Here is a 13,781-nt window from a genome sequence, read left to right as displayed (position 1 = left end):
CAAGCAGCCAGTTACAGCTGTTATTTGTATATATGGAGTATAAAGTGTAACAGTTCCCTCTGAAATGTTGTACAAAGTATAAAGTTGAACTCAAAGTATTTAAAAACTACAGACACAGTTGTTGAGGAAATGTACTTTTTGATGTTGCACCACCGAGGCGTTGAAAGAGGCCTCAGGCTCAGACCAGGGCGTGTGCAGCACGTCACCTGGACTACAGAGAGCCCTCCCCTTACTCTCTCCATTCATTATCCCTCTCACCGTGGATCATTTTAATCTGCGCCACTCGCTTCTTTACTTTCGTTTTCATTTTTAGCTTTTAATAGTTTATTAGTTTATTTCACAGCTTCTACTTCCCTGAAACGCTTCTAGATGTTCAGATCATCATAGCTGCTTCTGTGTCTCTTGGCTGGTTTGTGTTTATTAAGTTTAAGATGTTTCATTCGGCTTCTTTCCTCACGTTGGTCGTCGCTCTGGCGCTGAACTCAATAGACGCTAACTCAGGTAAGTTTGTCTTAATACTAATTATTTTATGTTGTGTACTTTATCGTGCATGGTAAATGTGCAGGTATTTATGAAGGTGTAGTCTATACCTGTGCATATTTTGCGTTGTATCTATTACATTGTCAGGTTCAGTTGTGTGACCGCACCCTCAGGGCTTCATACACATAAATCCCACATGTACATACCTACATTAAGATTAATTAATATTATCATTAATATTATCGATCTATATATACCCTGTTGGAATCATTTTAGAAAAACTAGAAGTTGGCTGCAAACTGTTTTATACTTCACATGAACAGGGTTTGTAGATGAGGCATATGTGGATTGAGAAATCAGTATTTAAAGAGTATGTATGTGGATATCTCCTCTAGAAACACAACAGAATGTAACTGACTACGTTAACTTGGCAGCTGTACTTAGAGGAACAAAGAGACCAAATTCTGAAGAGCACAGAAAGCTGCTTATAACTTTATTAGTATTAACAATATAAATAAAATGGCATGGTATGTTTCTTATTGCCTGCACATCCACAAACTATCAGGTGCTTATTTTAGATGCACACTCTCTGGTTTTGCAGATACACCAGTCTATGAGAAAGTAGGAGGCACAGCTGTCCTCTCACCCGGCTCTGTGACAGGTCCCATCACCAACATCATGTGGAAACACGACACTGACATCGCCATGGGCTGGTTTGATGGTGAAACCGAGGCCTATCGACAGTTTAAAGGTACTCTCAGACACCTTCACCTAAAGTCCAATGAGCATGAATAGGACTGGTGGTTTAAATGTGGTTTGTGTATGGATCACAGGCTTTGTGAGGGCTCAGCATTTCTTGAAGTATCAAATATGATGAACACAATCCCTGAATTTTTACCTTAATTGAAAATTTAATAAATGTTAATAAAATGTTACCTTAAAAACTCCTTAAACTGTGCATGTAATCTCCAAATATAATCTAATCGTCCCTTTATGAATCCATCAAAAAACTTAATTATGTAATTATTAATGGGTAAATGTAAAGGAATTAAGATCTAATCTAAGATCTAAAACAGTGGGAATCTGTTTCCCCTCTGGAAAACAAAAGACAACTACATTTTAGAAGCTAAATCTGAGCATGTCTGTGCATTTTGTTAGAGCGTGGTTCCCTGAATGCTTCAACTGGAAACCTGACGATCACAAGACTGACTCGAAACGACAGCGGCATCTACACATCCGAGATCAACAACAAGATCACCAGCAAAACTCAACTCAGAGTCATCTGTAAGTGGAGGAATTTTTGAATGAAGTGTGGCCAACATTCAGGCTGTTGAATTCAAATGAAATGTCTCCTTGTTCCTTTTTTTCTGCCAGCTCCTGTCTCTAAACCCACCATCTCAGTACAGTGTGACGATCAGAGGACCCACTGTAATTGGACCTGTGCAGGCGCCACTGAAGACGCTGAACCAATCACCTACAACTGGGTGGCATTCGACGCAACAGAAAACATTGTGACCAAGGAGCGCACAATAACAGAGGTTAGTACTGTTAGTACTGGCACTGTAGTACTGTGTTTGGTGTATGAGCTTCCTGCTAACACTGTTTTTCCACCAATTTCTAGACGAGGGAGGCTGTGTACCGCTGTACGCTACAAAACCCAGTCAGCCACAAAAGCAGTGAACTAGTCCGCAACCCCTTGTACCCCAGTGAGTTGTCACACCAACAGATATCTGCTTTAACAGCACATAATGCATCTTAATGTTTGGTTCTGAAACAATGTCCAGTGCATTCAGTAACTAACAAGCTCTGACTCTATTATTTTCTACACTGAGACACCTCAGAGTGCTTTATCACAACACTGAAATACATTGGATGTTTAACTGTTTGTTTCTTTCTTTGTAGCTGGGAGGGCAATATTTGCCGTGTTTATATTAGCAGCAGTGTTTATCCTTTGTCTTATCGCCCTTATCACGTACGCATGCATAAAGAGAAGAAAAGCAGGTAAGAAACCATGAAAGATTGTATTTGTTTCTCTGCCTTATTTCTGTTGGAGTATTCAAACCCACAGCAAATCAAAGGTTAAGATCTCAGCTGTTTGTGGTTAAGGTCCCATCCATCCTTCTCAGATGAGGACATACGGGTCCATGAAGAGTTCAGTGCTTAACATGTCCAAAAACAACAGACTCATTCTGCCTCTCTGTATCTGCATGTCTGAAATCTTTGAAGCCACTAAAAAAACCTAGTCAGTTCAGTATTTAAAAAGACAAGACCAGACAAGCCTCCAGTAGAGACTGTGGGAACACTGACTGTCAGAAACTCAAACCTGTGACTCGTGATGTGTTATATCCACAGATATGCTCTGAGCGTTGGGCAAAACATGAAACAAAGCACAACTTGCCTGAGGATCGTCACGTTTTTAACTTTTCCTCTGCGTCAGTGAATCTGTGACAACATTATACTTTTTGTTTACATCCCCAAAGCATTATGGGAATTGTAATGATTAAAAATAAATTAAAGATAAAACTGCAGAGGGGCTGAAGCACAAGAGATACTATCAAAGATGATACACAATTTTAAAGGACGCAAAAGAAAAGGTGACTCAGTAGAATTTCTCGTCATGGTGTTAAACCTGCTTCTATGTTGAAACTGTAAATGACTGAGCACGTTCCTCACTATATATTCACTACTGGGTGTGTCTGATGTCTCATTAACGTCACTGTCTAACAGTTACTGTCCCTTCACTATCTAATAAACCAGAATTACACAACAAAGCTCCACGATGAATGATGTATTTCAGTGAGTAAACATTCACTTTTTCATCTTTAACACAGGAAGAAGTGATGGAGGGACCAGTGAAGGTGAGATACTGCATCCTCTGTAATCACAGTTTTAGTCTGTGACACTTCTTTTTGCTGTTCCTAATATGAAAGTCTACTAAATTATTTGACAGAGGGATCACCAATGCTTCCAAATGGCCTGAACCAGAACAGCCTGGTGGATAATCACACTGCAGGTGAACAAGAGGCATCAAACCAGGGTCTGACATCTGTTGTGATCCACGATACCAACCATGTAACTGGTGAGTAAAACATTATTAATACTGTTAATACTAAATACAGCTCATGTCCACGTCAGTGAATGTGTGACAGACACGTTGTGGTTGTGACAGTTCTTTTATTATTTGACAGAGAGACCAGCGAGTGGCCAAGAAACATCCAGCCAGGACCAACAGGTGGATAATCAGACAGAGGAGCCACAAGATGACCAAGAGGCACCAACCCAGGGTCTGACATCTGCTGAGCCCCACGACACCAGCAACACGAGGTCAATGATTTCAGAGCTCCAAGAACCACCTCCCCCCAACCCAGACACCAGCAGTGACACTGGTGAGTAACACGTCAGAATATCCAACAGGAAAAATGTTAAAACTATGATTGTAGAACCTGATGTCCTTTTTACCAGATCTGCAACATACAAGCTTTAATTTACACCATTCCATCATTTTATCTTGTGTAAGTTCGACACGTTTCATGAAACCAGCAAACACTCACACATTTATCTGCAACGTCTGAGCAACAGTCATTTCTGAAACATCACTCTGTACATACACATAAACAGCGCTCACAAAATGAAGCTCATCTGAAACCATTTGAAGAGCAGTGAACCAGCACTTGAACAGTGTGACAGAAGCATTGATTCTTTTAACGTTTGACAGAGAAGTCAACAACGATTCCAGACACTAACGAACCATCCAACCAGGACCAAACAACTGCTGCATTCACTGACACCAGCAATGACACCGGTGAGTCAGACATTATTATTCCCAATAGAAGCGTTTCACCATGCTGTAATTCACAGCATGAGATCACGTCGTCTTGCATCATTTTGACACTTTTCAGTGATTAAAACAAACGTCATGCACATCAATGAGCATGTGAAAGCTTTGTGTGATTCACAAACTTGTTTGCAATTTGCAAAACAGTCGTTTGTAAAACGTGAAGCTGCCCCCGTCTGTGAGCTTCAGATGCATCGTGGTTGTGACAGTTTTTATTCATCATTTGACAGAGGAGTCGACAACAACTTCAGAGGTCCAAGAACCACCTACTGCTGTGTCACCGGAAACCAGCAATGAAACAGGTGAGTCAAAAAAAACTGAGATTGATGATATGATATGAGCGTCAGCATGTGTCAGGTGGTGGTAAAAAAAAAAATCTTGTATCATTTGACAGAAGAATCAGCGGTGCCAACGTCAAGTGACCAAGAAACAGCCAAAGAGGAACAACAGCTGGATGATGAGGCAGCAGATCCACAACACGAGGACTGAAGCTGAAGCACTTTTATCCCTCCTACATCAGTTTACAAGCATCTCTGACTTTCAGGCGTGATGAGCTGCCAACCTGTCTCCTCCTCACGTTGGGGGCTGAGCCGAGGCCCTGAGGGAAACTCTGCACTGACTTATAACAGGGAGAATGCCACTTTCATTCCCACCCTATGCTGCAAACATCTCCTCTTGCACTACATGGGTTGAGTAGGTATAATCTCCTGTTAAAACACTCTCTCACACACACACCACCAATGGTGCCTTCAGCTAGCTGTAGGAAGAAACTTACTCTGTAATTCTTTCATTTGTCAGCCCCTTTGTTTGTTACCTGAGAGACTGATAGAGTTACATAGTCTTACTTTAAATGGCAGCTGGGTCCAGGACTGATACATTCTGTGAGTATTAGTGTGTTGTATGAGTGTTCCTGTGGAGAGGCTAAAAATATTGGAGGGAAATTTCTACAAATATTCTCTGCATCTGTCTGAGCAGGTGTTGAACTTTCAAACTGAGAAGACAGAAACACAGTTCAGCTCTGATAAAGTGACTTTATTATTGTTGTTATTTTTTGTTTAGCTTTACATTTCTGTTCTGAGAAGAGAAGCTTTAATAGTAGCATTCAGTATCACGACCCAGCCTGGGTCAGCCTCTGGCACTGTAAAGCCACATGTTCCCAAAAGTAGTGCTTAGGAACAAAATGGTAATGGACTGAATCTCCTGTTAGACCAGGTGCTGCACTGAAAGTGGCTCTTTCAGTACATTAATAACGCTACAAGAACTCTATGACACACTGCTACCTACCAGGAACATCATTATATTTAAGGTCTTTCTTGTTGTTGTTTTTGTCTTTTTCACTTTTTTATTGATAATGCTGATAAAGGGAAACAGGAAAGGCCGAGAAGAGTTTCGCTGCTGTGGTCAGACCACAGCCTTGTTACACAGTTCTTCCCTTTAACACTGACTCTCTCTCTACCTACAAGTCAGTGGAAGAGAATAACTTCTTAATTGGTTTTTTAAACAGTGTTTAAACAGTGATGAACTCTTCCTCTATGTCTTCAGGCTCGTGTTTTGTTTGTCTTTGCTCCCTGGTACTGTTCCCTGTCTGTCCACCAGAGGACACCACACTCTCTGTTTGTCAACCAGCTGTGTGGAAACATGGATGACACATTAACTGGATGTGAAGATTTTTTTAAAGATTGAAATGAAAATGTAATTCATGATATGTAGCCAGTATTTTTCAGCAGTCATCCATCTTTATACATGTTTATTTATTATTTGTTATATGTCTTTTTATGTGTATTGTTAGAGTTATTGTTAAATTGTTGTTGGTATGTCTACCTGTCTTTTCCATTGATGCTGGACTTTGACAATCACTTAAGTTGTGTCCCAGATTCATACCACACTCTAATTCTACACACTAATCATCATAGTGTTGTGTTTTATCAGTAAACAAAATGATCAGCATCCTGAACTGTTTGACTGAACTGAAAGTGTTTATGATAGTTATACTGGTCCCTGCTGTGGACAGCTGAGAGGCAGTCATACACCCAGTGGATAATTTCAGACCTTATGATCCCTGCTGGTTTTTATTGAGCCTTCAGATCAGTATGACTGTGATAAATGTATTAAATCACACTGTAAAGGTCAAAATGTTAAATTGAACTTGGTTAATGCTGCACTGTGGGAGGAAATCATCCCTGTTTAGTTTGTATACTTCACAGTTAATACACTATCTACTAAAAACCTGCTTGGAGTTAGTTTAGTGTGGATTTGGGACAGGCTCTAAGTCATATTTTATTTTTATTAACCAAGAGTAAAATCTTTATAATGTGAATTTCATTTCATTTCCAGCATTTTTTTATGCACAAACTAAAATGTACATGTCTAATGTAAAGTGTTCATTAGAAGTAGCTGATTGGAAATGCATTGAGAAGCAACACTGTATATGCCATTATGTAGAGTCTGAAGAGTTTGAAAATGTTAACTTAACACATGAGTACTTGATATGAGGGTCCAGAACCAAAGTGTCTGTAAAATACTCCTTTGTTTGCCTGGAAACATGAGACTTGCACACAGCTCCTCCACGTATCATGTTTCTTTAAAGTGTAATGATTGTATGTTGAGATTAAGCTGTTTTAGATTTAGTTAGTATTTTAGCAGAGCCTTTAAACGGACAAAGTGGATCCTACAGCAACAGGACTGGGTGTCCCATGGTTCATTGTCACAGTGTCACTATATACTCATCAGCATGTCTGTGTCTCAGAGGCGTTTTCTCACTTACAGGTTTCTGTGTTTGCAGCTGCTCTGTATGTTTGCACTGTGAAATCAGCTGCTTCATGTACTGCATAGCAGCTGGTTAGGAATATGATTTATATATTTAAATGAGTATATATATATATATATATATATATATATATATATATATATAATTACATGTGAGTGAAGCTATGCTGCAGATTTTGCTTGAAAATAATTGACATTTCTATTAATTTAAAATGAAAATAATTGAACAAGATGTTTGGTCAGGAGCTCGGTTAAGAGCTCACGTCAGAATGTAATTATCTGCGGTAGTGTTTCCTTTCTCTGCGCAGTTTTCTGATCAAACACTCATAATAAATTTGGTACAAAACAGACGAACGTGTGGATGTTCTGATCTTTTTTCATCGCTGTGTTTTTGCAGACTCGGACCTCTTGTAGTCGTAGAAATAATGCTATGGGTGAAGGAGAACTTGTGTACGGATAAAACACCTGTACCTCTAATTAACATGTGTACTTCTTCCATCACCGTCCAGGTATTTAGCTGACTGTCGACAGAGTGATTTAGTAGGAGCTTACTTAAACTTCCTGCCGTCGAGGTGGAACAGTTTATGTCACCTGGCAGCTGTGGGTGAGCAGAAACTCGTATTCTTCTCTTAGCGAGAGGAACAAACTTACACTGTGTCTGCTCAGATAAAAATGACAGACGTTTTGTGAGTGTTTCGCTCATTTACAGGTCGAGACATAAGTGCTACCTTGAAGATGACTCTTCCTGAGCTCTGACAGCTGAGAGCAGGAGAGAAGATGGATGGAATTTAAATTTGAAGTGTGTGAATGAGGAGGAGGAGGAGGAGGAGGAAGGGGGTCTTTACAACAACAACACATGCCCCCGAGAGAGAGAATAGAGCCGATGGCACAGAAATGCCAGAGCAGCGGTGGTGAAATCACAGTGAAAAGTGGACTTATCTTTACGTGTGCAGACAGGATTGACACTGAAATGAGGAGCTGGGATACCACAGGCAGAGAGATGTGTCAGAGGGATTTTTCTATTCACTTGTATGGTTCATGGAGTTGGAGAAGGCATGTTCTGACAAACCCTATAACACTGCACTGACACTCACTTTCCTTCTGCCCACTGAGCTGTGAGAGACAGCAGCTTATAGGGGGGTGAAATCCTCATGGATAAAACTCCAACTCTGCAGAGAGATTGTGCAGCTTTCTATTAAAAACATAGATTGTGGGTTAGCTAGCATGCATACCCTCCCAGTGTGTGTGCATGTGTGTAGAGGAGGTGGAGGTGGTGGTGGGTAGGTATGGAGCATCTGTCATCATGTGAAGCCTTTCTCTCTTTAAGGAATGCAGTTTTTAGTCGGGGCCACAGACAGGTGCCACGCTGCAGGCAACATGTCTGAACAGAGACTCAGTCAAACACATGGAAAACGTACAGATATTGTATGATGGAGATTTTTCCAACTGTTGCACTTTTAGAGGGCTGGTTAGGCTTTATATTTCTGTTATCAAACAGCCCTACAGCTGAGGCTGTGTGATTTTACTGCACTTTCCTTATTAAAGTCAAATAAGATGATCCCATTTAGGAGCCACTGAAATTAAAGGCCGTCTTTTCCCACATCTGTGGACCAGTTTGTGTGATTACTCTTGTCATCAGATGTTTTTGCTTCATTAGAACACTTTTCATCTCTGAAATGTACCAAAGCTCCATCTCTCCGTCATTAGAAAGCTCACTTTTCTTCTCTAGTTTTGTCAGCTGCCACACAAGTACTTATAGATTAGATATAGTCAGTTTAGCAGCTTTTTGGAGCCTGAGAGGAAGATTTTAGAGGGTTCTGACCTCATAAACTTATGTGAAATGTGGCCCTCAAGGCTGAAGGCTGTACTGGAAATGAATTGAAGGCAGATAAGTCAAGATAGCAAGTAGAAAGTCCTACTGGAATAAAAGCAACTTCTTTCAAAATAAAGGTATTTCCCCTCAAAATTCTCTACAAACCTGATGCACTGCTTGGAAAAAATATGTTTATATTTATATATCAAATGTTATTTAACATTTTGTATTTTTAAACAAGCTAATCAGTATCTACAGTCATTGTATTTATGTGGTGAAGTAAAAGTACAATATTTACTTCCAGAATGTGGTGGAGTAGAAGTATACAGTGCCATAAAATGGAAATATTCAAGTACTTCAAAACTGTACTTAGTTACTTTTCACCACAGTTACTGTTACTGTAGAGTTTGCAATAAAGTTAAAAAAGTCTTCCAAAGTTTCCAGAATCCATATTAGTTTTTTCAGGAGCCAGTTTGTCCATTCGGATTTTGATAGTGAAGAGAATGTTCATCATGAAGCTTTTACTTTGAAGAACTCATGCAGGAAGTTGTTTTGTGAGTCTCTCCTCCTTGACAACCTGTCTCTTATTCAGTCCGCTGTGCGTAAAGGTGCGCACATGCTCCACAGGTAGACGAGGGGCTGCTGGAACTGCCCTCACTCTGACTTATCTTCCTCCTGAAGCTGCTGAATGTGCTGGATATGAAACCTCATCCTCCGACCCTCTGACAGGATTTTAGTTCTTTTTTTTTCTTTGTTAAAAATCTTAAATAACAATCACTTCAAGGATGCGTCGACGCGACAGGTGCTCGATATTGAGCCTGCAGACCTGCATCTTTATCCTGTTGGCGATCACAGAGATAAAATCACAGCGAAGAGGTAAATAAATGCGGCGTGCTTAGTTTATGGTGTTTAGCCATGTTAGCTCACTGGTCTAAAGAAAATATCCAGGAAAAACCTCAGAATCCTGCAGAAATATTGTAGAAGTGCAGACATGCTGTGAAACTGGTGTGAAAGTGTTCTGAAACGCTGTAAAGCAGCAGCAGCTCCTGAATCTTTTTAAGCTCCTTATTGTTTTTAATTGGTGCTGCAATTTAAAATTCTAATTCTGACATTTTCATCCACTTCTGCTGTGTCTGTGAATAATGAGCAGCCTGTGCTGACACATGATCTCAAAGCTTGGCTTTTCAGGCAGGAATGAGGCTGTGGTTGACATGAATGTCTGGACTTGTCTGTTGGGAATCATGAATAGCTCATAGCATCTCCTCCACTGTCAAAGGCTGAACTGTACTTTACTGTCTGATGCAGCCTTTGTTTGGTTTGTAGAAGTGCATTTCAAACAGAGGGATGTTGCCTCTGTGTTCATGTCTCATGCACTGGCCTGTTCTTCTTGGACTGGGGCAAAATTAAACAATGATCTCAGGTGCTCGTTTTTCATTTGAGGGCAGTGATATTATCGTATTAGCTGCCTTTCTCTGAGCTTCATGTTTCCTCACTGAGCTCATTCGCCTTTGCATTATTTTGGAGGAGCCCCAGGGCACAGACAGTGTTAAAGGCCCCCACACACCTCCTACAGAAGACAGAATGACAAAATTTTGTACATTACATTTTGCAGCTCATCTCCTCTTTAGGTTTAAGGATGTTACATACTTGTCAGTGTGTGTGTGTGTGTGTGTGTGTGTGTGGAGCGTGGTGATTTGCGGTTTGCTCAGATTTTCCCCTCTTCAGGGCTCATCAGTCCCTCCCTGAGAAGCAGACGCAGTTCATCGCTTAATTTACCTGACTGTGGTTTCCCTCCTCTGCACACACACACACACACACACACACACTCTCTCTCTCTCTCTCTACACAAAATACACAAACAATATTCTGACATTCAGGCATGTCCACACACTCATGTAGATACATAGTGCTGTATATTCAGAAATGCTCTGACAGGCTTTGCAGAAATATTTAGACTCATGCATTGTGGGTTTAAAACACCTTTTACCTTTTGTTGCTCTGGTGATTTTTCTGTATTTCTGTCAACTGGATCCTATCCTATAATTTGTTATGTGACCCCTCAGGTACATCACGTGACCCACTGGAAGGGCCCTGAACCTCAGTGTGGGCACCACACTGATGAACATACAACTTAATGCATCATAGAAAGCTACAGCAACAGTTTTGTTTTCATTTTCTGTTCTACATATATTAATGTCATTTATGAATTTAAACCCTACATTTAGAGAATGGACTGAACTGAACTGCAGCAGGTTTGAAAGGTTTTCTGGGAAATGTAGGAATTGTTTAATGTTGGAAAGTGAATCCACCAAATAAGGAAACTGTAAAACTCCTGTCAGTGTGTGAGGATGTGAGGGCGTACTTCTCTCTGAGGCAAATCTTCACAATATACATCCTCTTTGTTTTCTTTCTCTACATTTCACAGATAGAACAGCTTTCAGATTTACTGTAGTGCTGTTTACACACATGTATGCACTATGTGAAATTATGCTGTAACACAAGCAGCAGATGTTTCCCCTGGGTGGCCAAACAGCCCCGTTTCCATGATATATGATCCCATATTTTATCAAAGCAGGCAACAAATGGGGCCAATAAAACCTGTGTACTGTTGTAGCTGTACACATAACTCTGCGGTGTACACCCAGGATGTAAGGGGAATATAATACAGAGGATCTCATGGGATAATTAGACCAGACAGAGACTTTCAGGCTGTTTATTTCATGTGACTTTACAGTTTGTTTCCTGGATGCACAGCTGGTTCATCGTGTCTGAACATGAGTCCCATCTCTGCCATCAAAAATGTCTACGTTGCATTTTATGGGGAAATTTGTTGGCTGATATTTTCAACTTTTGATGCCTCGAGCAAGCACGTGTTGAACATTGTGGTCTGCTTCAATGTGGAAAAATTAACTGTGTTTATAGATCTGTATTAGAGCTGCAGGCCAAGTTAAAGATACTGGGTCATTTTATGGAGTAATATCTGGCTAAAACACCTCATTTACCATCTTAAACACTGTTTTATGTATTTTAGAATTGAATATCTTTGGCTTTTGGACTGTTGGTTGCACAAAATAAATGATTTAAAGACATGATAATTGGTATTTTACTCTATTTTTGGCATTTAATAGGCTGGAATGGATACAAAATAATTGCTAATAAAATAATCATTAGCTGCAGCCCTACCTGGCACACCTTATTTCCCACGAGAGGCTGCTGAGAACATCAGATGCAACACTTTTCACAAGATGGATCAATGTTAAATCACTGTTTGATTGTTATCAATTGGGGTGAGGAGAGACGCAAAGGAGACATTTATTTACGTAAAAACAAAACAGATGATTGCTTTAAGTCACTGCGGTGTCTTTGGAATGTAATTTATGAAAACATCAAACTGTGGTCTCTTCTCAGCTGAACCACTAATTACTGTGTAAACCTGTATGCTGTAGTTAAACCGTGATGAAGATTCACTGTTTGGGTTTGGCTGGAAAACACGTCTGGATCAGCTGCTGTAGATGTGATAACAACTTTTAAGTTAGCTTAATGTATCTCGACGATCTTATCTTGACTTTTCTGAACTCATCTGGACGTATATAGAGTTATCTTGATTTATTCTATCTTATCTTGACCTAGGTTAACTTTTTTTGACTTGTTACTTATCTCAGACTTATTGTAACTTGACTCATGTCAAGTCCTGACTTACACATAGTTGTCAGTTTATTAGGTACACCCAGCTAAAACTAATTCAGTCTAATACAATATATATATATAGATATTTTTCCCTCTCTCACTGATATAAAAGAGGTGGACAAAATAATAGAAACACCCATCAGTCTTGACTTCTCTTACTATAATGAAAACTGAGAAAAAGGTGACCTAAGCCAGACAGAATATCGACTCCTCTCGTGCTTCACTCTTTGAGATTAAAGGTTTTAAATTGCAAGTCTAGCGTAGGATGGGTGGGTGAAATGAATGGGGACTGGACACTTCTGTCACCGCCACAGGAGCATCAAAGAGCTTTTTACTGGACAGGAAGTAGGCGATGGTTTAGTTTGTTCCCAGCCCTGTTGTTACTACAGCTCTAGTTTGTTTCTTTTTCACTGAACTGTTTCCAGTTTTTTTCATTTCACACATTTCACACTAACGCTGGGTTAAAACATCCTGCTGTGTCAGTCTGTGCTGCAGTGGCTCAAGTTTTGTCATCCCTGAAAGACCCACATATTCATACAGCAGAGTAACCGACGTATTGTATCTTCAGGTTGAGTAAACAGCAGCAGTCTGCCTCCCACAGGCTTTGGCCTCTTAAACAAACTCCTCCTTATTTTCTACATAGCCTGGAGGACATTTCTCCACCGCGGTTAACTCCCATTTTTATCTGTAATTACAGCTTTTATCCTGTGTGCGACTCAAATTCAGCAGCTCTACCTGAGCCAAGCCCCTTCAGACTGATGAGACCTGCAGACAGTAACAAATGAAACATCAAAGCTCTTTACTGCAGCATGTGAATAATGATGCCTTCCTATAGAGGACTTTAAAAGGCCCATAAAGGCAGCTGTGGGTGCTTTCTACCTGCTGCCAGTTAGTTAGAGGTGACAGCGGAAGTGTGGAGGTGTAGCTGTGATCTCATGCTGAGGGGCGAGAGGATGTTTTTCTTTCCATCTTCCATCTTTCTATGCAGCCTTATCTGATGTGCCATCTAAACTGGCCGGTCAGAAGGTGCTCTCTGTTAACGGGGAAATGCTTTGTTATCCCAGCTGCAGAGCTGGCAGCTTTGAGGTGGTGATGGTGGTGATAATGGCGGCTGTGGTTTGTTTCTCCCACCTGCTTGCCTCTTTCAGCAGGTAGCCACAAATGGCAAGATAAAATTCAGCTCGATTTCCAGCTGAGTTT

General features: G+C 40.4%; 2 protein-coding genes across 2 annotated transcripts in view; both read left to right on the top strand.

Moving 5' to 3' along the window:
• Positions 1–232: 232 nt before the first annotated feature.
• On the top strand, positions 233–7,431 carry LOC108873090 (uncharacterized). Its single transcript, XM_018661213.2, has 12 exons — positions 233–501; positions 1,082–1,231; positions 1,639–1,764; positions 1,855–2,018; positions 2,102–2,186; positions 2,383–2,481; positions 3,312–3,338; positions 3,431–3,559; positions 3,669–3,866; positions 4,196–4,282; positions 4,546–4,617; positions 4,710–7,431. Exons 1-12 carry the CDS (start codon positions 432–434, stop codon positions 4,802–4,804), a joined length of 1,302 nt encoding a protein of 433 aa, XP_018516729.1. The 5' UTR covers positions 233–431; the 3' UTR covers positions 4,805–7,431.
• Positions 7,432–9,501: 2,070 nt separating this feature from the next.
• Positions 9,502–13,781, top strand: part of LOC108873056 (collagen alpha-1(XVIII) chain) — a 33,995-nt gene continuing 29,715 nt past the window's right edge. Inside the window, exon 1 of the mRNA XM_018661100.2 lies at positions 9,502–9,770. Within this exon, the coding sequence (XP_018516616.1) occupies positions 9,680–9,770 (91 nt within the window). The 5' untranslated portion in view covers positions 9,502–9,679. The remainder of the gene's footprint in view (positions 9,771–13,781) is intronic.

This window comes from Lates calcarifer, linkage group LG7_2 (assembly GCF_001640805.2).
Source record: "Lates calcarifer isolate ASB-BC8 linkage group LG7_2, TLL_Latcal_v3, whole genome shotgun sequence".
In the NCBI taxonomy this organism is placed as follows: Eukaryota; Metazoa; Chordata; class Actinopteri; family Centropomidae; genus Lates; species Lates calcarifer.
This window is presented reverse-complemented; position numbering and strand designations above follow the sequence as displayed.